The sequence below is a fragment of the Artibeus jamaicensis genome, unplaced genomic scaffold (assembly GCF_021234435.1).
Source record: "Artibeus jamaicensis isolate MK-2021 breed Jamaican fruit bat unplaced genomic scaffold, CSHL_Jam_final contig_548, whole genome shotgun sequence".
NCBI classification, from domain to species: Eukaryota; Metazoa; Chordata; class Mammalia; order Chiroptera; family Phyllostomidae; genus Artibeus; species Artibeus jamaicensis.
In genome coordinates this window covers 19,476,811-19,503,142 of record NW_026521883.1, presented here as the reverse complement: position 1 = coordinate 19,503,142, position 26,332 = coordinate 19,476,811, and the positions used below count along the sequence as shown (strand labels likewise).

General features: G+C 50.1%; 1 protein-coding gene across 1 annotated transcript in view; it reads right to left on the bottom strand.

Moving 5' to 3' along the window:
* MYO5C (myosin VC) overlaps positions 1–26,332 on the bottom strand; it is an 87,793-nt gene that overhangs the window by 31,282 nt on the left and 30,179 nt on the right. The window contains exons 9-24 of the mRNA XM_037143050.2: positions 25,802–25,908; positions 24,092–24,357; positions 20,225–20,306; positions 17,824–17,964; positions 15,861–15,986; positions 14,069–14,152; positions 12,264–12,398; positions 11,743–11,840; positions 10,793–10,879; positions 10,170–10,281; positions 9,206–9,417; positions 6,720–6,885; positions 5,909–6,055; positions 4,304–4,468; positions 2,981–3,074; positions 420–483 (exon numbers count right to left, since the gene is read on the bottom strand). Coding sequence (XP_036998945.2) covers positions 420–483; positions 2,981–3,074; positions 4,304–4,468; positions 5,909–6,055; positions 6,720–6,885; positions 9,206–9,417; positions 10,170–10,281; positions 10,793–10,879; positions 11,743–11,840; positions 12,264–12,398; positions 14,069–14,152; positions 15,861–15,986; positions 17,824–17,964; positions 20,225–20,306; positions 24,092–24,357; positions 25,802–25,908 — 2,086 coding nt within the window. The remainder of the gene's footprint in view (positions 1–419; positions 484–2,980; positions 3,075–4,303; positions 4,469–5,908; positions 6,056–6,719; positions 6,886–9,205; positions 9,418–10,169; positions 10,282–10,792; positions 10,880–11,742; positions 11,841–12,263; positions 12,399–14,068; positions 14,153–15,860; positions 15,987–17,823; positions 17,965–20,224; positions 20,307–24,091; positions 24,358–25,801; positions 25,909–26,332) is intronic.

The following is a 26,332-nucleotide window of genomic DNA, read 5'->3' as shown; positions in this document are numbered from 1 at the left end:
GTCGCCTTAGTTTTGGTGATGGGTTTTATATCTCTTGTCTGGGACAAGAGTCAAGTTAACGGATGTAACAGGTGCGGGAAGCAAGGGAGATATATTCCCCTACCCAATAATCTCACTTCTTAGACTTGATGGGAGTCGAAAGGGGTGACAGTCTCTGAACTTCTCAGTGTCTTAGCAGTTAAGGGAAAGCAAGAAATTCCCTGGGGGTCCAGTGCCCACAACTGCAGAACCTGTGCAGTGTCTGAAAGGAGCACACTGTGGGCCTCAGCTCTCACGGATCCCCAAGTCTCTCACTTCCTAAAAATGTGCACACCCCACTCTCCTGTATCTGTGATCTGCTGTCTGCAAGCTGAGAAGAGGAGTGGAGAACAGCAGGGAGAGAGGGCAGCAGTCGCTGCAAGGCAAAGCAGACTTCATACATTCGTTGTCGTTCTTCCTTCTGCACATCCTCAAAGAGCTGCTTGGTGAGGTCATCCATTTTCCCTGTGGAAAGACAATGCTTTTGGAAATATGTTTGCAAACCAAAGCCTTGGTCGTTTCACATCATGTTTAGGAAAGAATGCAAGAACAATTGTGGGGTATTTATTATTTAATAGGACAAGAGTATAACTGTCACTTTTATAAATTAGAAATATGGGGGTTCGAAATAATTCTCACAAATTTGCCATGTTGGAATCTATACTTGGTTTCGTTTATAGCATTTTTATTGGTCTATCATTTGTTTGATTAAAATTAGGCATACTGGCTTTAAGATAATAACTATTATTATTAAAAGTAAATAGAAACCCTTTGGGGAAAAATGATCGATTTATGATAGGGTTTCTCAACCTCAGCACAACTGGCACGTCAATCGAAGTAACTCTTTGTCATGGAGTGGCTGTCCTGTGCGTAGTAGGGCACCAAGGGGTACCCCGGGCTTCTACCAAAAGGTGTTAGTAGCAGTTCCCTGGTTGTGACAATTAAAAATGTCTCCAGACATTGCCAACTGTCCCTGGGGGTCAGGGAGGAATAAAAGTTCCTCTTGATCGAGAACCAGTCACTCATGATAATCACGAAAATAATGAAGTGTCGGTCTTCGTTTGGGGAAGAGGAAGTGTAAAAACGATACCACTTCACTTAAACACAAAGTGTAGGTGAAGGGTGTGCTGGACAACGAGCAGTCACCGGGGTTCCGGACATTCTCTGGCCGTGACAGTCCCACGTCCCTGTCATGCCCACACACTACAGGTGCCCTTCTGAACGGGAGCGGCCATCAAAGTCTGCTGTCCCTATTTGTGCTCCGCTGACACTCCTTCTTGCCTTCTGCCTCATCCCTGAGTCCCGTCCCAGAGTGGAGCCCGGGGAGGAAGTGACAATGGCAATCCTCCAAACTGTTTGGTTAAAAGAAACCCCAAAACAACAGTTTAATAGTGTGTCCAATGCAGTGTCAAATATCTCTGAACTAAAATGACTGCTTTAAAATGTCATGAGTCACCTGGAAATTATGAGAAAAGAAGCCTGAGGTTAAATTTAGAAGTTAGCATATTTGATATCCTTGCGATTTTCAGTTCACTCAAAGAATTCAGTTCTGGTGCTTAACATCTTGGGCCATTTGCGAAAAGGCTACACATGCTGCTCAAGAGCAGTGGAGTGGCTTTGGGGACGTCCCTTAGCCACAGGTCACAGGGTGAGCGAAGGCTGGTGCTTTTCCCCAAACACTATTTGCCACCTGCAGGGGACCCTCAGGACAAGCAGTTTATGAACATTGCATCTGGAAGTTTTCACATGCTTTTTAGAAGAAGATATGAAATTATCCACCCAAACAGGTTAATGCTATCAATGATGTCATTTTTAGAACACACTTGTGGGGATTTAAATTTTCTTGTGGGAAATCCCACTGAAAGAAACCCCCCCCAGACATTCGAGGGTGGTGCATTGTAATGAAAAAGGTGGCGGTGGGTAAGGCCTCCCCTAATTCAGGGTCAAAGTTTGCTTACAGACCCCTGACCTCCCTCTGCTCAGCATCGGTCTTTAGAGGCAGGGTGGTGGGCACGCAGACCCAGAGCAGGACGTCATGCCCATCCTCGGCCTCATCTGAACGGCCTTTCCTGTTCTTCTGACGAGGACTTGGGGTGTTTACTTCCCCTGCTGACGTGTGCCTCTCTCACACTCTGACCTGAACCCCCAGGGCTCTGTGCTCCGGATCCCCACCCTGTGCTGGGCCTGGGGGAGCTCAACGCCCAGGTCTGAAGCCTCATGACTTGCATGCCCCACGTCAGAGCTGAAGGAAAAGATTCCCAGAAAAGACAGGCAAGAGAATGCAGTGATTTAAACTCTTTGGTCAGAAACCACTAGGCTCATGAGCCTGTTGGGATTTAGCAAGTGCTTGTGATTGGAATTCAAGTTGGAAAGCGACAGATGGACAGAGCTGGGCTGAGAGCAGCTGCTTCACAGCCCTAAATAAAGTGATCGCACCCCGGTTTCCAGCATCTGCACCTCACAGCCTGGGGGCGATGTGGCTCCTGAGCTCAGCAGTGTCCTTCGTTCAGCGCCAGGGCAGTGGCAGAGGACACGGGTACCCCTTAGACCAAGTGGTCTTGGGCAGATCAAAAATGCGACTGCAAATCTGTGGCAAACAAACACTACTCCAACATTCGCCCGACCACCCGCTGGCACAGCCATGCGCACACACATCCTCTTCACCTACGATGAAAGAGCGCCAGGCTGATGGCCCGAACAGCTCCACCTTCCAAATGCCCAGCGAGGCCTGGGACAGGGATTGCTGTGCTGACGAAAGAGGGAAATAAAACAGATGGATCTATAGGGTAAAAAGTTACCACAATTCACATATAGTTATTCTCTGTGGAGCAAAAAGTTTCTTGTTGTACTAAGTATACGCCAGAGATTCCCGAATGTGCCTGAGACTCGGTTCACAGTTATTTCCAGGGTGACTGGACAAGGGAACACCTGGATGCGTGGGTCCGGCCACCTGGGGCTTTACCTTTGAGCTCTTCGCTCTGCTCCTGAAGCTTCTGCTGTATCTGCTCCTTTTGTGTTTCCAGTTCTGAATTATGCTTCTGAAGCTTTGCCAATTTCTAGCAAAGGGAAGGAAAAAGAACTTTTTTGAAAACCCCATTTTAAGTTTTGTTCCCATTGTCTTTCTTGGGGAAAAGCTGTGTGTTTCAAACATGCACACACCCGTTCCTGCCCATGGACACCAGCCAGTGCCAGCCCCCCGCTGGACACTGAGTTTATTTCCACACACAGGGCCCACGTGACTTCAAGCAGTCACCACTTCCCAACCTGCAATGGCTAAAACCAAGGAGAAAGAACCAAACCAAAGTCTCCTCAAAGTCAAGGAATCTTCTCTATCCTTTTTTTGAGCTTCTCAATAGACAGGGTACTTAGTTAATACGAGAGAAATTGTTTGTGACATGATGTGGATTTGTACTTGGAGTGTGTCATGGCTCAGGAAGGAAGGATGGTGACCATGACAGAAGTTCTGCTATTTTAGCTGCTCCTGGCCAATGGCCTGCTGGGCTGGCAGATGGTGCTGATGGACGGCTGGTGGCCCCGACAGTGTGGGCATTGCCAGCAGCTGGAGGTGGGGAGAGGCACCCTTGGGACTCCAGGCTGCCACACTTGGGTGCTGTAGGGCTTAGGCAAGTACAGGAGAATGGACACTAATAAAGGTCACCTCCTTAGGAAATACTAGCTCATGCTTGTGCAGGGTTCTGTGATGGGCATTTGGCTACATTACACCTCACAACAACTCAGTCAAGCCCATTTTTGTTACTTCTGTTTTACATATGAGGGAACTAAGGTTCAGAGAGGGTGAGGGTGACTTGCCCTAGGCCACCCAACCAGACAGCAGCAAAGACAAGAGTTAAACCTGGGAGAGTGGATTTGTATGTCTGCTGCTCCTCCTACTACACCAGAGAGATGACAGCCTGCCTCGGGCTTTGCCCTGCTGCTCTGGGTAAGACGGTCCAGGGCACACACCAGATGGGCAAGCCACAGGCGACCCAGGTCACCCTGGCAGAGAGGGAAGTGTCCATCCAGGGCTCCTCCTCAGCTTTTCGTCACTTCACAAAAGTTAAGAGGAAAGAGAAACTTTATGTTGCCTTTTTTAAAGCCTGGGCCTCTTCTCCCTCCCCTAGACTCAGGGGTTCTGTCCCCCCTCCTCTGAAAGGGAGGTTCCTTCTGATGGTGGAAGCCAACAGCAAACTCTGCTCTGCAGAAATCTTCTTTGCGGGCCAACATGCACTGTGGTCTCTCCCACTGGAGACACGCGGGCCTGGCCTGAGTCCCGGCCAGCACAGACCTCTTCCACGGCAGCCTTGTACTTCTTCCCCTTCTCCTCGTAATTGAGCCTGTGGGCGGCTGCTCTGTCCAGTTCCGATTCCAGTTTCTGAATTTTCTCCACATCACCGGCCCGAACAGCAGCCAGGCTGGTCAGTTTCTCCACCAGCCCGTGGTTCTCTTTGTTCTGGAGAAAAGAAACAGCAGGTGCTTAGGGGTTTATCCCAAATAAAGAGGCTGCTCTATTTGTTTTTCACAGCCTTTAACACGGCATCTAAATCTTTCAGATGTTTGGTTACGCTGATCACATTTATCGTTATGATGGCGGGTACGGGCATCTTCATCCCAGCGGAAACAGCGAGGCAGACCTGGTCGGGTAAATGTGTTCCCCAGCTGGCGGTGGCCATCTCCGTGTGGGGCCAGTCCGGTCCTGCAGTGCCGGGACCACTCTGGTGTTGTGGGTTGAAATGTTTCCCCACTGCCCCCCAGAATTCACGTGGTGAAGTCCTAACAGCCAGTACTTCAGAATGTGACTGGATTAGAGATGGCATCTTTAAGGTAAATCAGAGGTAAAATGAGGTCATGTGGGTGGGCCCTAGTCCAGTCGGACTAGTGTCTTTATAAGGAGGAGAGATTAGGACACAGACACACGTGGGGTGGGGGGAGACAATGTGAAGACACAGGGAGGACATCGCCACCTGCAAGCCAAGGAGGGACAACTCAGTAGAAACCAATTCTGCCAATACCTTGAGCTTGGACTTCCAGCCTCCAGAACTGTGAGAAAATAAATGTTGGTCATTTAAACTGCCCAGTCTGTGTTAGTTTATGGTAGGAGCCCTAGCAAACTCATACACGTAGAACGGAACACAGGCTGCATCGGGACTCCCATGGGGCCAGCTCCCAGCATTTTTTCCTGCTGTTCTACATGAGCCATGTAACACACAGGCCTGTTACACAGCAGCACAATCAGGGGAAGTTGCATCAAAATTCCAAGTTTTTTTTTTGCTGGCACATTTATCCATTCATTAAGATCCTATGGTACAGCTTAAAGCTAGATTTAAAGTTCACCTTATGAGAACCTCAGCCTAAACTGAGGCGGACCCAGGAGTGAGTTTTATAGACCTGGACAGCTCTTGTCCACTGGTGGAGAGCGTGTGGATTTTTTCCCTAGCAGTGGGAATGGCATGGGGAGTCCTGTCAAATGAGGCAAGGCTGCGGCTAGACCATATGGACCTTTGGGCAAATTAGAAAGTGGCAGGTCCTCTGAGCCAATACATCCCTCAGGGGGCAAGGACTTGGCATGCAGACAGAAGCTTTGTGCAAATTAAAAAGGCACCCCTGCCTCAAGGCAGCCTAGCTCCGTGCCAGTACGCAGGGGGTGGCAAGCAGAACCAGGCTGGATGTCGGCCCCCCCGGCCCCCCCGGGCAGGGTCCTGTGCAGTGTGCTCCCCGCACAGCCACGCACACAGCCCTTTACAATGTGCAGTTTTCCAGCTCAGGTGTCTGTGTAAACTGTCTGAACCTCCTGACACGGGTATAACATTTACTGCATTGCTAAGGAACTGGCCCGGAATGAAACATATCTATTAGAAAAAGTACACATGAAAGATGCAGTATGAACACCTACCTGATCTTCTAGCTTCTTCTGCAAACGTTGGACCCTGTAAGTAAGCTGAATGTTGAGCACGAACCGCCGGATATTCTGGAATCTGCGTCTGGCCAGCCAAGCCCGAGCATATTTCTGAAGGATCACAGCCTTGTGTTCCTCCAGCATCTTTAAAACAAGATTTTGTGAGATGCAAACTGGACCTCCACTCTTTCTCTCACCAACCCCCTCCAATGTTGGGGGATGCAACTACCAAAATATTCCCACAGCATAAAACATGAGTTTCTTGTAATCATCCCACAGAGACCCACAGTACACCTCTGAAACAGACCTATAACAGACTTTTGAAATAACAAGTAAATTCCACCTGTAGCAGACATGCACGAAAATTCACTATCAGAACTTCCTGCTCTCTAGCGAGGTCTTCATGTGAAAACACAACCTCGCTACAGGCACGCCTGAGAGACTGCGCGTTCGGTTCCGGACCACCACTGCGAAGTGGATATAGAGGTCAAGCAGTAAGTAGTCCAACAGTAATTTGGGGGTTTCCCAGTGCATATGAGTTATGTTTGGACCATACTGTAGTCTGTTAAGTGTGCATTATGTCTAAAAAAAGCACATAACAATGAAAAATACTTTATCACTAAACAATGCTATCCATTGTCTGAGCCTGTTGGAAAAATTGTTTTGACAGACTTACTCAACACGGAGTTGCCACAAACCTTCAATTTACACATTTTTAAAAAACCCAAAGTGCGATGGAATGAGGTATGCCTGTACTGCTGATGCAATATAACATGAGCCCCGGAAAAGCACGTGGTCTTGGTCGCACCTTTCGATACCTCCTCCTGGCCAGGAACCCCCGGGTGTAGGCCTGGATGGTGATGGTGGCCACGCGAATCAGTTGGTACAAACTGCGAACGAGATGTCCGCGGCAGTATTTCTGGATGATGATGGCTGCCCATGCCTCCTTCAAGGCCGCTGCGGTGACAGCTTTCCTTGGTTAAGGAGACATGGGGTCAGTCTGTTACTCACAGAGCACTCACTTCTACAGCACGACCAGCTGTGCGGCTCTTTCCTACTAAGGAACAGTCGAATGTTTTGCACAGCCACACATTATGCTCTACAAGTGGCTTACTGAAAAGCCCACTGGAGATCAGTCATTATTATCTCCCCATTCGCCCTGAGCTGAATGTGGACGTGCTCCAGGCACAGGGAACCAGGGGAATGGTCACACTGCTCACATCCAGGCTGACTCTCCACCTGGCTCACGTCCACGCAGACTGTGACAACAACCTGGCGCTGTGGTATTGCGCCTGCTCGCTCATCTGTTCATTCCTGTGGGGAATCGCGCTGAGGGCTCTAGATCAGGGGTTGGTAGACTATGGCCCTGGCAGCAAACCTGCAGCTTTCCGTCTGTGATTGTCAAGTTTTACTGGCACACACCATGCCTGTTTTTTACAACATCCCCTATGGCTGATTTCATGCTACAGTGGCAGAGGTGAATAGTTGTGAGAGAAACTGCAGGGTCCCAGAAGCTCAAAGAATTTTGCCCTTCCAGACAAGCCTGCTGGCTCCTATGGAAAGGACTGGAGAAGAAGACAAAGTTCTTACTTTCAGAATTCACAGCCTCATGGAGCAGACAGACATTTAAATGGCCAAGTGGGATTTGAGAAAAATAAAATGAGCACTGAAACATCCATAAAAGAGAGCTGAGAACTGCTTGGAAAGGGCTGATACATGAGCCAGGCCTTGATAGAAAAGAATTTCTGTAGACAACAGTAAAGGTTGGAAAAGGGACTGAGGGACCAGCGAAGGCATGGAAGGACCATGAGAAGGCACAGAGGCCTAGTGGTGCCTGAAATATTCAGAAAAAGAGAATCTAAAATTGCTAGAATATAAGCTAAATGGAGAAAATTAGCAGTCAACGAAGTTAGAGGAATAGATAGGGACCCTTTACTATCAAAATATATATAATTAACAGGAAATATACGTGTGTGTGTATATATATGTGACACCTACTATGCGACAGCCACTGTGCTGGGTCCTAGGCATGGACAGAATGGGGACCAGACAAGTCTGATCCCTTGGTCCCTGTCCTCACGAACTCCATTCCTGTGAATGCATCGAGGCCACGGGGCCTCCAGCACCATGTCAAATACCGAATGCTCTTCTGCAGGAAATAGGCCACTGGAGGCACCAGGGCAGGAGCAGAGCCCTAGCCCAGCCAGACCCCACTTTAGGAAGATGGAGAGAAAGGCAGCGGTGAAGGGACATGCTCTAAGGGTGTACGGCAGGGGGTGATGAAGGCCTCATCCAGGGCAGGCAACCAGGGAATGGAACGAATGGGACAGACTCAAGAGGCAAGTGAAAAGGTGTACGGAATAGTCAGGACTCTGTGATTCCCACATGGAAGGGAAGCATAAGTTTAGGGAAGAAGGCAACCCTGGGGTTTCCTGCCCCAGAGACTGCCGTTATTAACTGAATGTAGAAGCATGGGAGGGCGAACCTGGCTGCATGTGCGTGGAAGGCGGCTGCCTGGGGGAGTGGGGCTGCAATGGCAAGTTCGGTTCGGGCGTGCCGAGATGAAGGCTGTGGTGGGCCAACCATGTGGAGCAGCCAGGTGCTGCTGGAGGTCAGGCTCACAACACACCTGCCTTATCAACCATGCTAGGAGCATACCATGAAAGAGCCGGGTGGACACGCGGAAGCACACTGTGCTTTCTGGGAAGATTGCTTCTCACGGGCCAGCTCAGCATGGCCTTTGGAAGCGCTCAGCGGGGGCTGGGATGGGCACAGCTGGCGGAACTGCCCTCCACTCTGCCGGCCCCTTAGGGCCACAGCATCAGCCTTGCCCCAGGGCTCCGTGTCTGCTGGCAGGGCCTTGCCATTGAGCCCCGCAGTGTGGTCTGACCCCTGCCATCCAACAGGCTGGTCAGTGGCTATTTATGTTGTCTTTACTCGGGGGCTGCACTAGGGTCTTGGTCGCCTTAGGCATTTTTGGCTCCCATAGACCAGGGGCCCAGGCTCTCTACCTGGTCTCATCGGGAATCCTGACCCTCTTCAGAGACACCCTGATGGGGGCTTCCTCCCTTCTGGGCCCTGCCTGTCACCTCTCCCACACGGGGACAGCAGGCAGAGTCAGCACTACCTGCTACTGAGGGACACACCCTTCTCCTCTTGAGGCTTACGGCCACCTCAGGGACTTGTCCGCTGGGTCCCAGCCGAAAAGCGCTTTGCCCTTGAGAGGCCCTGTCCCCTAAAAGTGACCAGCAAAGAAGGTGGCACAATTTCAAATCTACCTTGGTTCCAACATACCTCACAGTGCGCTGACCCCGGAAGTACTGCTGGATTATCAGGGCGGCTTGTCTCTCTCGGAGGAACTTTTTTCTCTGCAGCCAGCCACGGATGTGCTTCTGTATCAGAACACATCCCTGCCTCAGTTTATCTAAGCGGAGTTTCTCTAGATAAGCCACTTGCCCTGCTCTGAAGAAAATTTTGGTTTTACCAAACTGGTACTGGTTAGAGTCCTGGAAGAGAGAAATAATATGATCAGGAACAAAATCTTTTCAGATTTTCTATAATATTTTAAAAAGATGTTTAGAGATTCAAAGGTACCAAAAACATAGATATTTTTACGTATCTGTTCTTTGACACAAAGCAGAAAAACTCTGATCATGATCTAGCAATGTGCATTTTGACTGGTGTTTTTAAAAGCCACTTTGGGGGGAGAAAATGGACTTGAGGTGGAGGTGCCCACCTGTGGTGGGGGAAGGGCTGTGCCTCCCCAGGGATTCTCGGCTGGGCTGTCGGGGAGCTTCAGGCCATTGTGGCTTCCACAAAGGGGCATAGGCACCTACCTGGAAGTGCTGACTTCTGCCTTCACACTGGCTTCTTTTCACAGCCCCTTTCCTGGCCATTGCAATTCCTTCCCCATCTCTTTTCCATCATAGCTCACTGACTGCTTCAGCAATAATCTAAACCCACGCTGAGTGCCGTGTCTGGAACCCCCGGCTTAAGGACTATCTAGTTGGCTGTGCAACATAAACCAGGCCCATGGGAGAGCTCTAGAATGTGGGGGAACAAGGCAGGACAGGAGGGCACTCAGAGTTCGAATTCGGGTCTGAAGGAGGCCCCTGCTGTCAGGAAATGATGCCCTGGGAGAAGCACACAGGAACGCTTAGGGCGCGTTTCCTTTTAGTCCTAGCCATTCAGGACAATTATAGTCCAGAGACTGAGGCAGAGCTGAGGAAATGCGTTTGGGGGGGTGAGCGAGACTGACCTGGATGAGCCTGTGTAAAACTGCTTTGCAGACCTCCTTTTTGTCGCTGAACGAGAGCTCCTGCTTGGTCATGAGGACGCCATAGCGGCTGTAGAACTCGATGTAGGTCCACCTGGAAAGTCAAAGCGGATCTAAGGGGGCGTGCCAGAAAGGGAGCAGGTCAGGTCCGTGGACCCTGCAGCCTGACTTGTCACCGCCGCCGGTGGGGTGGGGTCTGTTCTGGGGATGATGGCACTGACCTCTGACCCCTCCCTGCTGGGGCACCACCCAAATCTGCTGCTGGGCATGCCCCTCTGCAACCCGGACTGTTTTTGTTAACTTTCTGCTCCAACAAGTTTTTGTTAACTTTCTGCTCTAACTTTCCGCTCCCTTTCCCAGGTGTACTGGGAGGCAGCCGGTGACCCTCTGCCACCCCCCCCCCAGCAGCTGAGATGGGTGATGGGGTGCGGGTGACGCCTGGTTCTGCCTGTGTATTGCCTTCTCTGTTCTTCCCTGGCACAGCGGGACAAATCTCAGGAGCATCTTACGAAAGTATGTGATAAAATCCGTGGCAGCCCCTCCCTTGGTTCTCAGCACAAACCTGAAGGTGGGTACTCTTCCCCCAAATAAGGACGACACTGTACCTGGACGGGTAGCTCTGAGCACCAATGCGAATTGTTTCCAAAACGCCGCAGGCTCGCAGCTGCTGAACAACTCTTTTGGAGTCAAACCTTAAGGAAGACAATTTTATAATGTGTTAAGCCATCATACGCAATGATGATACCCACAAACAGTGTAGCGGCTCTGCCTAGACCATGACCTCCGGGAGCAGGACTGTCTTTGCAATGCACATGCCACTCACACAGCAGATATTTAATAAATACTCGTCGGTGCCAAACAAAAACAGCAGCCCTGTGAGTCTGCTCAGAAAGCTGAGGATGCCCAGAAAGGAGAAGCTGATTCTGAGGCAGGCGACAGGGAGAAGGCCTGTGGGGGCGTAGCCATTGGGTTGAGTTTCGAATGACAACGCAGTGGAAGAAATGTTCAAGCTGACCTCATCCTAGTGCCTGTCTGACACTTGCATTCCCTTTACAAGACACCCAGCAGGTGGCCCTCGGTGACCCACAGACACACTCACCACCTCCATGGACAGTGCTTCCCCTCAGACACCTCTTAGCTGCAGTCTTCCAAGAGGGACTCCAGAGCCCCCACTCGTGGGTATGGGGTCCTTCCCCGGGGGCCCAGGGATCAAGTCTAAAGTTCCCTCCTGCCATGCCAGAGGGCGAAACCTGTGACCCCTCGACAGCCTTTCTCCTTCAAACTCATACAAACTTTTATCATCAAGGATCATGTTCTGGCTTCCTCAGTTGCATAAACTTCAAGTATAACTGTGCCTTTAAAGCTGGCTGCTTTACCTACTGCTAGACACAAGGTGGCTTAGCTAGAGGGGTCGTGCTAGCACTACACATGAAGGGCAGGACTGCCTGGAATCAGAAACAGTCAAGTTCAAGGCAATTGTAAGCATACTCCCCAACACCAAGATGGACACACTGGTTGCTCTGTGATTCCCTCCCTGCCTCACAAGAACACTTACTCGAAGGGCAATTTCTCGTCGTTTGGCTTGATGCAGCGCACGTAGTGGGGCGTGGTTGCGTTGAGGGTCTCCATGAGCAAGGACAGGGAGCTGCGGAACTAGGGGGCAAAGTCGGAAAACGAACGTCATGCTGCCATGGAATGCTCACGTCAAAGCAAAACAGGAAAAACAAGTGCCTCTCCTTGGTACAAGTTACCTTCACGCAGAAACATCTCTATGAAAGGGTTCACCCCGTGACTGTGATTACTAGTGTGCTCTGCTGCTCCACCCGACATTCCCACACAGCAGAACATGGAGAAAATCGCGTTACTGTGCACACAAGCAGTTTGCTTGGGCGTGTGCGGCCCTGGAGGTCGAGGTACAATGATGATGAACTGCTGCTTTTCTTTGCTTTTGTGTTTACACTGCATTTGAGGAAGCCTGATGCCCATATCCAGGCTGGGAATGGGGGTCTGTGCCCAGCTCCCTGGAGGCCTGGCCTGAGCCTGGGGCCCCGTCACCCCCAGACACTCCCCCGGCACCTTGCTCCCCACTGTGGTCCGGAGCTGCTTGTTGTTTGGCTTGATGACTTGCTTTGCGGATTTCATTGTGATCGCTGAGCCGAAAGGGGAAGGAGGAACCGGATTTTCTTGGAAAAACTTGGCACAGAGGTGAAACTGGAAAGGGCAGAGAGGATTTCAATGTCCAAAAAACGCTCACCCACAGGTCTCAGCTGGCACAAGCCAAATACGTGGTCATGACAAGCCCATCTAAACCAGTGGAGGGTCGAGTGACAATCTTGGCCTATCTCTATATTGTCTCAATTCCACAAGTGGATCGTCCTCACTCAGGATGACTGTGGCTTCTCTCGCAGGAATGGGAGCGGAGAATGTCTACATGTGGGGATGGCTCGGTGTCAGGCAAGTGGGGACATCCACGATGCCACCTCTGGGCCTCGGCTCACCTTGTCTCTGCACCTGGGATCTCCTCCTGCCCACCCCACATGCTCACACCCACAGACGCAAACCTGACTCGTCGGGCAAGGTTTTTGTTAAAATGTTTTTCACCTCACCTCCTCTGAACTAGCCTAATTTTTTATTCGTACTTCTTTTAAGTCATTCATTACTTCCTACTTTGCATCAGTTATTTCTCTAAATGTATCTTCTCCCACAGAATGAACCTCCCATTTTTTTTAAATCAGATATTCATCTCCTTCAGGGCAGAATCCCTGCCTGATGCATCCTGGTGACCCGCCGTGGGAGGAGCTGACCTAAAACTGCTGCGTCTCCAAACCTCTGTGTTTCCTCGCAACCTGCCTCCACCTCCCAGACTGGCCCCCGGGAAGCTTGTGGGGGTGGAAGCAACTGGCGAATTAAGTCACCGAGTTTTGCACACAAGATGCAGGCTGTTTCTGTGCTGAATTCTCAGCACAGTGTAAGTCAGTTTAATAAAGGATGGTGTCACGGTCTATGATGTATTTCTGATCCTTAGAGGAAGTGCCCATGCTCATCTGGGAAATGGTCAAAATACTCAAACATCAACAAAAGACTCGGATCTTTTCAAAGAAGGAAAATAAACAGGATAACCAAATCTTCACAGAGACAAAGGTGTATGAAACAGCCTTACTCCCAGATTTTAATAAGGGAATGTTTAAAGAGGAAATAGAAGAGCCAGAGGTCACTCTCTACTGACCGTACCCATCACACAGAACCGTGGATTCGAGGAGCTTCCACGCCCCCGGCAGCTGCCCCTCCCCGTGTGGTTCCCGCTCCCTCGGGCTTGGGTTTTCCCCAGGCACTGAGCGCTGCCTGCCACACACCAGGGCGAGCACCCGTCTGCCGTGCTCCCTGCTGCACCCCCGAACCGAGGCCAGTGCTTGGCACATGGTGGGTGCTGCATAACTGCAGGGAGGGCAAAAGTCGGTTTACAGTCGTCCGTATGGAAAATAATGCAATAATTAATAAGTAAGAGCACAAGAATAAACTCTGTATTTCATGTATGCACAGCTGCAACCCTGCCTTCCCCCACCCTGCATTTGGACGGGAAAATGGATAATATGTGAGCTGCAGTTCTTTAAATGGTTATTACACCAGCTTTTCTTCCTCTCTGTCTCTGTGCCATTTGATTTCTTAGTGGAGATTTGCATGTTTTCAGAAGCAAGAAACATATTTTAGGCCCAATTCTAAAATGGTTTAAATAGTTTTTTTTGTTATGTCTGATTTGCAATCTGTCACAGCAGGACGGCACACACACGCATGCACACCTCTTCCACTTTCCTGATACCCACCTCCACCCACGTCACACACAAGAATGCGGGGCAGTCATCACCCCTTAGCACCTGACAAACCTTGCTCTCTCTCAGGATTTCAACCAGCACGTCATAAACAGTGTCTCTGTTCTTTTCCAGGAAACCTTCGCATTTGTACTCAACCTATGCAGAGAAAGGAACTCATTATTTCCAAAGAGACGAGAGCAGACAGCATGTTAGTACCATACGTCTCCTTTCTTTTTAAAGAAAGAACAATGAAGCGGCTCTAAAGGCAATCCTCTAAAAAAGAGACTTGGTCCCTGTCATCACAACTACCCCAGGGTGTAAGGTTAGGCAGCTGGGAACCGAACACCGGACAGGAACAGCCTGGCTGCCCGCTGCTGGGACTGCCCCTGGGCTGCAGGCCGCTCCGTGCGCTCACCTGTCCATTCCCTCTGGCCACACTGGCCGTTCTCTGCAAGATGGGCAGTTAACACATGCCTGGGGCTGAGAAGACCTGGGTTGGGGCTCATGTGGCCTTAGAAGCCACCAGGAGGAGAGAAACCTCAGTGGGTTCAAACAGATACGTTTTCCCAAATCAGCATCAATGGGGTAGAAGGGAAAAAAAGCCTGATCGTCTGGCTGCAAAGCTTTCGAGGGCCATGAAAGCCCTTAGAGCCAGGTTTGGGGGGGCTGGTGTTTGCGCAGACTTAGAAAAGCTCTCGACGCAGCCCTGTCCGACCCACCAGGCTTCTGGAATCCCTCAGTGGACCACATACCCAGGTGGGGGCGCTGCTCAAACATTCAGACCCCAAAGGTTTATGCCTCTGAGTTCTGTATCTTAATACGTGATATATGTTCTTCATAAATTGAAAAATCTATGTTAAAATATAAGCATTAGCTGTGAGTAGAGAGGCTGTCCCTCTGGGGGAGTGAGTGTGCTCACTGGTGCAGAGTCTGGGTCATGAGCCAGGTCACTGGCTGTCTGTAAATATGCCCCTGGGAAGGAAATACTTAGATGCTTTTATAAACTCTTCCAAGCTGGTAGTGTCAGCCACTAGTCTAAATAGGCAAGGCTGTAACAAATTTAGCACTTTCTCAAGGCAGGGAGACCATCTGTGGGGACAGTGTCTCCGGGAACTGGTAGCTCTGGGGGGAGCTCTGGGGACCGAGGGCAGATGGGCCAACGTGGATGTGAATGTGGCTGCCTCCCTTCCGAAATGAGCCCTCTCCCTTGGCTGACAGCACTGCGAGGTAAGCCGCCCGATCGTGCGCGTGGTCTCTGCCCACTGACCTCAGTCCTCTCCGTGGAGGCTTACGGGCGTTCGAATGGAGAACAAGACAGTGGAAAAGTGATACAGGAATATACTGTGTTTCGTGTACTCACAACTATAAACTCACTTTGATCCACCTTGTATCTTCCAAGGGCTTTCTGCAATGTGATTTTTGGAAAAATTATTTTCTTTTTCTTAGAGTAACATTTGTTTCATTAAAAAATCAAGATAAAGAAGAAAATGAAGACCACGTAGAGAACCTATCACCCTCAGCCAACCTGCATTACCATATGATACATATACTACAAGTTAATAATATAGGAAAACCTCAATGAAGATAGAGCTTTTGTTATGAGAAACAATTATGCTGTCTTGATCACAACAATTTCATGAAGAAAATAAAATAGTAAGAGGTTAATGGATTCACAATAAATCCAAATTCAGAAATGAGGCTCACTAGCAACACGTTTATCTGGTATTTTGTGATGAAAACAAACGGATTTGTTGGGTACACATGCATCCGTCGTCCAAGCCACATGCTGAGTGTGACTCCACGGGAACGTCCAGCCTGCGCAGCTCGGGAAGCAGCTCTGGCTCCGCCCCCACCCTCACTGTACCTTATCAGCAAAGTGCTGGATGATGAAGGATGTAGTTGACATTCTGGGTTTTTCAAACAAGGAGTTCTTGTTGATGAAATTATTATACAGCTTCTGAAGCCAGTTTTCATCATTTCCATGTGGTAACTGGGAGAGAAAGCAAACCAAATAGTGAGTAAAGAAACTAGAGATGAAAGATGAGTGGAGATGTAAAAAAGTGCTCATTCTTTCTTTTAAGAGTTTTTAAAAAGTTTTTCAATCACAGGTAACATACAATGTTGTATGGGCTTCAGGTGTGTGACTCAGTGATCAGACATCAAGAAACTAAGTGATCACCCCGACGAGTTCACTACCCATGGGACACCATCCCAGTTACCACAAAGCTATTGACTGTCTTCCCTACGCGGCACTTACGCCCCCGGGACTGCTCTGTAACTGCCACTGTGCACTTCTTAACCTCCTCACCTCCTCACCCAGTCCCCAGCCCTCTCCCCTCTGGGAACCACGAGCTCCCTCTGTGTCGACGAGTCTGTCTCTGTTTTGGTTGTTCATTTTGTTCTTAAGATTCCACGTAAAATCACAGGATATTTATCTTTTTCTGACTCGCTTCACTGAGCATAACACCTTCTAGGTCAACTCATGCTGTCACAATGTACGATTTCATTCTTTTTTTTTTTTTATGGAAAAGTGCTCATTCTTATAGTTGGGACCGTAGAGTGAGCGGCTCCCTTCTTAAAGCAACTCCGGGCATGAATCTGTCATTGATCTCAACAGTCCTTAAAGTGATGTTATTTATTTATTTATTTACTTTTCTTTTAAAAAAGGATTTCTTTCTTTTTAGAGAGGGGGAAGGGAGGGAGAAAGAGAGGGAGAAAAACATCAATGTGTGGTTGCCTCTCACATGGCCCCCACTGGGAACCCAGCCCACGACCCAGGCATGTGTCCTGACTGGGAATTGAACCGCCAGCTCATTGGTTTGCAGCCCATGCTCAATCCATTGAGCTATACCAATCAGGGTCTAGGGTGCAGCTCAATGGATACATCAAAGCCCCTTTAGAACAAAATGTTATAAACTGAAAGGAAATGGTCATATAGTGACTTAAAAAAAGATTTTATTTCTGCAAAATTTGCAGTATTTTCGTGTTTTTTCCAAAAGAATTCCAAAGCTTCATGAAGAAGAAGCGCGTATTCCTTTACATGAATGTGACTTTATTTTCAGTTTTATGGGGAAGAGAATGGGTACCTCCATGGAATTTTCCCCACCCCAGCCCCGAGGACGGCAGGGTTTTGTTTTGTTTTGTATTACTGCCTAATGAGTAACTACCTCCTTAGCCCTAAGATCTTACCTCCTCAAACTAAGCTGGTTGCAAAACTTGTTTTTGATACTGGTGATCTTAAAGCTACCAAGTGTATTCAACCCAAAGGCTGCGAATCTAACACCCCATTGTGTTCAAATGACTGCGACACACTTCTCTGTGACACTGGCCGCCTGGGGGTGTCTGTGGCTTCCTGGAGGCGACCGTGGAAAGCACACTGCTAGGGTGACTCACTGTACAGTTGCTCCTCCCAGAGGGGATAAGAAGAGAAAACCTCTGAGAGACCCTCCTCCCCAAGTATTTGATGTTGGTTTTTCACGGAATCAGGAACTAAAGAAAAACTCACTTCTTGTTATTCGTTAACAACTGGCGTGGGGGTCACCTAACTCTTTCCACGTCCACTCTGCACATACCTAGGGACATCCTCAAAGGGCACCTCCTTGCTGGACATGACCTAAGAGGTCATGCATGTTATCCAAGGGTGGGCTACACATGCCGAGGGTGGGAGGCTTGCCTCCCTCTCGGGTTCCTGCTCTGGGCTGCTGACCAAGCATTGATCCAACCAACTGAGTCACACGTCAGGAATTTACATGTACATTTTTTTTAAATCCACTTTGTAATATGTTCATCTATTACTACTCACGAGTTGAAAAAAATTTAAAAATTACCAAGCATTCTTCATCCAGTAACTCCAAAATGCCCATTTTTGCTTCAATCAGGTCAATAACTGGTTGATTGTCATAAAAATCTATGAGAGTCCAAGGAATATCTTCCTTCATGTATTCTTCTTGTTCAAGTTTAAAGACATGCTGGGAGTCCAGAAATTAATACGGAAAGTAAAACAGAATATTAAAGCGTACTTCTGAAGAGCAGGATGCCAGCATTTGGGGAGGGTAGTAGATACACGGCAGATTTGCAATGTTTACGGGGGACCTGGAGGTGCAGGCTAGGCCCCTTCTCCATGATCAATGCCTCCGAGTTCCTGTTTTGGGTTCAGACATCGTCCTCTTACCCAGTTTGAGTGGGCGCCTGCACCCTATCACCTCCAGCCCCACAGGCCCTCAGGGTGGCCTGGGTGCTCCTGGCGCTGCTGCTCGCCAGGGCAGAGGCGGCCTGCCTGAGAACGCTGGCTAGGGGGCAGTGCGAAGAGCCAGCAACTGGGGGAGCTTTGCTCACTAGTTGCTCGGCTTTAAGGGTATCAGGGAGGCTTCCCAGAGGGCTGGCTCAGGCTCGTCCTGGCTGCAGGTGGCAGGAGGGGCTGGGGCAGTGGGGAGAGAGCCTCCCCCCGGAGAATCCGGTGGGTGCAGCACAAATGCATATAGGTGGCCGAGAACCAGAGGGTGCTTGCACCGGCCAGAGAAAGAGCGCAGCAGTGAAGAGGCGGTGGGAACGCACAGTAAGACAGAAGGGTGGGGGCACACAAGACCCTCGCTTGCCCTAGAGAATTATGGTGCTGGAGCCTTTTCCTAGGGCAGTGAGGGCCCAGGAAGGGGAGGGGACGAGTAAGGGAGAATCACGATGATACCTGGAAGGAGAGCCAGGCTTGGGGGGGGGGGTTGGGCTGATGTCTCTGAGGGCAGGACCGGAGGCAGAGAAGCCAGTCAGGGCTCAGTTCTGCTGTGGCTGGACACTCAGGAGGGGGCACGCGGGACTCTGGGGGAGGAAGTTGGCCAACAGCCACAAGTGAGGACAAACACTAGGACACTGGGTCCAAGGTGGTGGACACAAAGGAGCGCGGAGAGCAGGAGGCCACAGGGGAAGGTAGGTGGCAGGTCCACCGCTGGTGAGCTCCCCAAGGCCACCAGATGCAGGGCTTCAGCAGCAGCCAGACACATGAGGCAGGAGATAGGAGCCAGCCCTCACTAGGGCTTTTGTGCCGACCTTTTAAGGTATTACCCCCCCCCCAGGAGGCTTTCCACATTGACAGAGGACTCAAAAACAAAATTAAAAAAGGAAATAGGAGAAAGTGGAAGAGGAGGAAGAGCAGGAGGAAAACGGAACTGCAGCCTCTGATGTGCTGTCTTCGGGGGTGTCTTTCTCAAAAGAAACTTTGTGCGTACGAAGGGACTGGCAAGAAGTATTCAAAGTGAAAAGTGATGGAAAGCAAGGACCTACAACCTAGATTACTCTACCCAGCAAAGCTGTCATTTTGAATAAAAGGGCAGATAAAGTGCTTCCCAGACAAGGTAGTATTAAAGGAGTTCATCAGCAACAAGCCATTCTTATATAAAATGTTAAAGGGACTTATCTAAGAAAAAGAAGAAGATAAAAACTATGAACATTAAAAGGGCAACAAGTGCACAACTATCAACAACTGAATCTAAGTAAAGTAAGCAAGCAACCAGAACAGGAACGAAATCACAGAAGTGGAGGTCATTTCAAGGGTTATCAGCTGGGAGGTGGAGAGAAGAATGGGGGGAAAGGTACAGGGAATAAGAAGCATAACTGGTAGGCACAAAATAGATGGGGGGAGGTTAAGAATAGCATAGGAAATGGAAAAGCAAAAGACCTTCTACATATGACCCATGGACATGAACTAAGGTGGGGGGGAAATTGGGACAACTGTAATAGCATATTCAATTATATATATTTTAAAGCCCATGCTCTCCATGGCATCATACTTCTTTTCTTCGGAGCATGTAGGAGAAGCTGAATTTCAAAAGGCAAGTGGGAGAGTTCACTAGGTAAAGGTGAAGGGGAGGGAAAAGGACAGGAAGAGCAGGTGGGTTACAGCAGACACAGCAGCAGGTGCACAAATACCGAGTCTCACAAGGACATGGAGCCTTCAGGAAACGAAATCATTTGTTCTGGCAAATAAGGGAGTCTGAATCCAAGAATGACAGATGAGGAACTACTGGAACTGAAAAGTCGGCAGATGGCTCCAAAAAAATAAAATAGGAGGGTGGGAGGGTGTGATTCCAAGATATGGCCATAAGGTGGCGCAGTGAGGCAGCAGGCGGCTCCTGGACTAACCAGAATTCGAAGGGTAAGAAGCCTGATTGCGCCTCTTTCCACCTTCCTGAGCACAGAGGGCTGAGAACTGAGTTTTAGGGCAGGAAAGTCACCTACCAGATTAAACTGCTGTTGCAGCTTTTCATTAGCATAATTGATGCAGAACTGTTCGAAGCTGTTCACATCAAAGGTTTCAAAACTGAAATACAGTTTAAACAAGTTAAAATGTAACTGGGCGGACACATATATTCATTGGTCAGTATTTTTGGACAAAGGTCATAGCTTAAACGTTTGCTATGTTTTCTGAAAGTGTTAAATATACCTGAAAGCTTGGCAGTCGGTTTATAAATCAGGTTGCTCAGAAGGAACCTAGTACGTACAAAACACCTACCCTGAGGCAGGTGTTTAAATGGCCTGCACAGTAAGTAGCATGTATCATTCCGTTTGCACAGTGGCACTGACAGCGAGTCATTACCATCACTTGATAGGTGAGGAAATAAGACTCTAGAGGTTAGGAAACTTGCCTAAGGTCACACAGCTGGCGTCAGGCTGCTGTGAGCCTGCCTGCCTCCCACACCCGTGCTTTTGGTAAAAAAGCAGTGCTCTTGGGCTCCCTCCTCGTTGCCTGCTGAAGGGAGCGGCAGCACAGTTATGCCTCCCCGGGGTGCTCTCACGGTCCTTGGAAGAAGACGGCAAGGTTACTTGATGCCTATAGCCCAGCAGACCCCGTCAGGCCCAAGACAGAGGGACCCTGCCCCCATTTGCAGACTCTCAGTGGCTTCTCCGGAGCTGCCCTGGAGTTCATGTTCGAGGGCTGAAGAGGGCAGGTGACAGAAACAGGGCACAGGCTGGAGAAAGCAGTTGACCATCAGCTGTGTGGGGCCGTGGCGAACAGGATTGTTCACGGGGCAGCTGCGACTCAGCTCCAGCCACTGCGGCCACGGATTAATGTGCTCAGGATATTGGATCACCTGATTCTCAAGAGAAGCCAGAAATCTGGACTTTTCAGGTGAATTATGGAAAACATGTTGTGGCTGAGCAAAACGCAGGCACCAAGTTCGGGTGAACACTCCTGCCAGAAGGAAGTTTTCCCAGGGCTTAGGTATTGGCATTGATACACATCACTCCACTTGGTGCTGACACACCGTCAGTGGAGGGCTGCGGTGACCCCACGGCCACGTGTGAGGGCCAGAGGAGACGGTGACCATCGCAGAGACTGGCAGCCAGCAGAGCTTTGGTTCTTAATTGCTCTAATCCCTAGGGGTTGCTGCCAGTGCCAGCCACAGGTCTCCTGGGGGTGTCACTGACTGAGCCAGCTTGGCTCAGTTTGGACTTCCTGGGCAGGGTAAGGGCCTCGACTTTCTTCTACACAGCTCCAAGGTGACTCCGCAGCCCCGACGGCCCCACTCCACACCCACGCCAGTGGGTCCAGAGGCGGGACACTGCAGACAGGCCAGGGCTGGGCCTGGGGGAGAGTCAAAGACGCTCTCTGTGCTCCGTGGCCCACAGCCAAGGCCACGGGCAGGGCTTTCTAGAGCAGGGGCGGAATGTCAAGCACCAGTGATTATTTTCCTGCCCTCTTCCCACCTTCCCCAGAGCTAAAGTTCAAAACCCATGGGAAGACCAGAGTCTATGACTTAAAATGCCAGAAGCACATTACCTATGACGACACTTCACATTTGAACAATGCTTATGGTTAAGGTGTCTTCACCCAGAGGTACACAGTAAAGGCTAATTCTAAGAACTATTTTTAAAGTCCTTATATTTCACTGAGAATATGGAGAAATAAAGCCACAAATAACCCCTCCCCCCCAAAAGATGTCTTCACCATTTCTCCCATGTGCTCTTTGTAACAACCCCGCAACAAGGGCTCCGTGTTACAGACGCGGAGACTGAGCTACAGACGCTCTGTGACTGTCTCAGGGTCACACAACCCACAGGCTGCACACTCACACCTGGTGACCTGAGCCCCCGGCCGCGGGCCTCCACAACTCCAGGGCCGGAGGAAATGAACACCCACTGGCTGGGGTACCACAGGCCCTCATGTGGTTCCCACGGAGACCTCAGAGTCCATGACCTCGCCTTTAAATGTTTTCAGTAAGGTGACTCTTCATTTGAGGCTGCCTGATTTCCAAGCTAAAAGGAGCTCAGCTCCCTCAAAAGTCCCAGGGTGCACAAGGAATAGAGTTAATCCAGACATGAGCCATATGAAAGCATTTACGTTGTTCCTTAAAAAGGGGTGCTCGTGTTTTGGAGGGGTACCGTTGACTCGTGGGTGGTCACAGACATGTTACTTTTGCCATGTTTGAAGAGAAGAGCAATTTAATTTCAAAATTAAAATTTAACACATACTCTAAGAAGTTCTTGTGAATTTATAATTATCCCTGATTCAGGTTTGTACGCTTAGCCCAAAAGTTCAAATCCCGGGATGTGACTCTTGCCTACCAGCCATTCTCCTCTCTTACGGCTCCCGGCACTCGGCTGCCCCCCTCTCCTCCCCTCCCACTTCACCTCCACGCGCCACCCCTTCGAAGGAGTCACCCTCGTCTAATTACCCACCGCCCACTCCACTGAAATCGAAGTCCCAAAGGGCAGGGGCCGTGCGTCTCTGCTGCCTACTGGTCACACCCAGCAGGGAGCCTGGCACATACATCTTGTTGGATGAATGAAATAATATACCCTCAAAACAAAGGTCTATTTTTAAGACAATTAAAAAATGCATGAAAGAATAGTGAGTGAAATAGTGCATGAAAGAATACAACAATTACCTATTTCTACCACAAAGAGACTACTGTGAAGCAGAACTAGTTCTTCTTACAAGTCTACTTAAATTATTACTGGCTGTTCACATACCTTTTTTTTTAGAACAGGGAAAGGTAAATAATTTACTAGGCATTCCCAGTAATGTATCAGTTATTTTATAGCTGTTGACATATACTGTTAATTGGTAGTCACATGTATTAATTTAGGATTTAAATTAAACAAAGTAACTCCCTTGAGGCACCCTCTTTACCTGGGTTCACTGTGGCCCCTCCGCCCCCTCCCCAGAAGGTGGGGAGGCCAGGAGCCCAGCCCTCCCCTCTGCATGGGGAGGGGGTCGAGCTGCTGTTCACAGGCCTGGGGGACTGCCCACGCCCTGATCTGGGCAGAAAGTTCTGATGCCTTCCATGGGGCGATCTGCCCCTTCTCCCGCGGAGACACCTGGATTGGTGCTGGGAGGGGGGTGTGGGTGTGGAAGGCCGGGGGCCACGGCCTCCTCCGAGCCCACTTCCACGCTGGCCAAGCCTTGGGCGCTCCTCTGCCTCTTCCATGAGCACTTTAGTGTGAGTCTGAGCCAGGAGTTTGAAAACAGGATGGGGCAAAGGGAAGGACGAGGAACAAAACTCCAATGTAGGGACTCCTGGGGGAGGGCTGAGGTGAATGTAAGACCCTCGTTACCCAGGAAAGGATGAGGGTTTAGGTGTGAGGGGGTGGGCTGCGAAGAGGCCAAGGTTTGGGTCCTCCTCCAGCCCGTGAGCCGGGGGTGAGGTGCAGGGCCTCTGGGACTGTCATCCCCTGTGACACTGATTCACAGGGTCTCTGTCAGGAGACAGAGGTGGGCGGCAGCCTCACCCAGCACTGGTCCTCCCAGCAGCCGAGCAACAGCGAACGTTGCTGAGCCTTTTAAGCCTCGGCTGCGTCGTCTCCCAGACAGGGAGAGCATTGTTCAAGGAGCAAGTGAGAGAGCGCATGGAGGCGCCCAGCACGGTGGCTGGCAGCCGGCGAGCTCCGGATGCAGCCCTCACTGACTGCACGTCTATTTAACACAGTAAGTAAGGCAACTGCAGCCCGGGAGACTGTGCGTGACACCCACACATGCAAAAGCTGCGACACCGTCCTCCTGATCTTGTGGGACACAAAGAGGAAACCCACAGAAAACGATCTGAACACAACAGGCATTCACAGTCAAACGAGGAAAGATAGGCTCACTGAAGAGAGTCTTACCCATAAATGTCCAAAACACCAATAAAAGTGTGCTGCTTGCCTGAAAACCGCAACGCGTGGTTAATTCTCTCCACGAGGAAGTCGAACAGGTGCGCATAGATCTTCTTGGCCAGCGCGTCCCTGGCGTTGACAGCCTGGGGCCTGGTCATGGGCTTCACCACCGTCTCAGAGGTCGTGATGATTTTGCGATTGCACAGCCACTGAGCAACTTTGCCGCTGTCCAGGCCCAGGAGCTCACAGAACACCTGCAGGTGACTGTCATCCCCCTTTGAAAATAAACACAAGCTCCGTCAGGGCCGCCCAGCCTCCTGAACCAGCACCGGCCCAGCCAGCCGGGACCCCTCACCCCCCAGCCTCGCGGCTCGGCCTGTGGCAGATGAGGGCGTGAGAATGACCAGCCTCATGAAACACAGTCAGGCTGGGAGTGTAGCAGGAGGGGCCACAGTGGCGCTGAACTGGCCCCTCGCCCTTGGCAGGATGCCACGGCCATCGGCATTCGTAGAAATGATTTTTAGTATGTCTTCTATCCTTCTTCACGTGGATACTGATGAGAATAACTAAATGCATACCCCTACCAAGAATCACTCATAATATTTGTCACAGAAGACACACACATAAACCCACCTTGTGTCTCTTCAACAAAACAAATCTGTCACAAAACTTACACAGTACTACATTTCCAGAGAGGAAGTCGGCCCCACTGGTGCTTGATTCAGGTGAGTGTCAGGAGGCAGGGGGAGTCCCTCAGGCCCCAATAACCTCTCGCCCCCACCCCTCACTTCCTGGCCTGGCTTGCCACCCCTCCTCTCACTCACTCCTCTTTGGATGTCCTGACACTTTTGCTATTTCTCAAATTACACCTCCTGCCTGACTGAGGGCCTTCGCACTTGCTGCGCTCTGCTCCTCAGATGTCCCCCCCCCCCAGACACCGGCACAACTCAGTCCCTGTCTCCAGGCCCTGCTCACTGCCACCGCATCAGGAAGGAAGGACGAGGATTAGGCCACAGGAGGCTTTTGTGTCCGGTGCTCAGATTTCCCTGAATGCCCAGTGCGAAAGCACCTGTCTACCCCCTCCTCTGCCCTTTCCTTTGGGACAGCCACCACCAGCTGCCGGAGCCTGTGAGGAGCCTGTGACCGTTTGTTTGCTGTGTCTTCTCTCCTCCGCAGATCATAAGCCCCATGAGGGGCACCCTTTTTTTAAACATTTTTAAAGATTTTATTTATTTATCTTTAGAGGGGAAGAGAAGGAGAGAGGGAGAAAAATATCCATGTATGGTTGCCTCTGTGTGTCCCCTGCTGGGACTGGCCTGCAACCCAGGCATGTGCCCTGACTGGGAATCAAACCGTGATCCTTTGGTTCACCCGCACTCAATCCACTGAGCTACACCAGGGCACCATGAGGGGCATCTCGTTTCGTGTTATTCACTGCTGTTTTTTCAGAGTCTACCACAGTGTCTGGCACATAGTAGGTGCTCAGTAAAATTTGTTGACTAATAGAAAAACACATAGAAAATGCATTTCCCCTTCCTCTTCAGCTGCAAGGGGGAGAAGAGGAGGAAGCTTTACTCTGAAGGCAACTCCTGGGAACCCTTGCTTTCTTTTTCCTGTTAAGTTGGTCTCCCCAGGTGGCCTGAAGTGCCTGGTACTAAAATGCAGAAGCAGGGGAATCCTGAGATGTCCTACTGACGGTGAGACAAGCAAGCCTCTTACACTAACTGTGGACCGCTCGCTGCCCACCGCTGTGATCTGCACGTTGCCCAGGTGGAGGATGGCTGCCAGGGTCTTGAAAACATCCATCTGGAAATCCTCCTTGAAACCTGAAAGCAAAAATTTTACCAGATTAGGAATACTGCATTTCTTCTCTTGCTTAATCACCAGAAAGATAACACACCAATTTCTTTAAGATCGTGCCAAGAGCTGGGAGAGGGGACATGAAGTGGACCCCAGGGAGAACCCGGCTCACTGTTCTTTCCAGTGTGGCCCGTGCAGATGCCCAACGTGAGCTCCATAAGCTGTGGCATTTCCCTTTTTGCCGTGGCCACCAGGAAGTTCAACCCAAAGATTATTATCCAGGTAACCATTTCATGCCATGTTCATGAGAGAATCATTGCTCATTTATTCTGTGATATACTTGCTTTCTTTTAAATGTGTGTTTTCTTTTTTGTTCATAGCTCCCTGAATTCCTTTTCTGGTGGGGTGCTTGATGGACTTCACTTGCCCCCCAGCTCTGTACCCCATTCT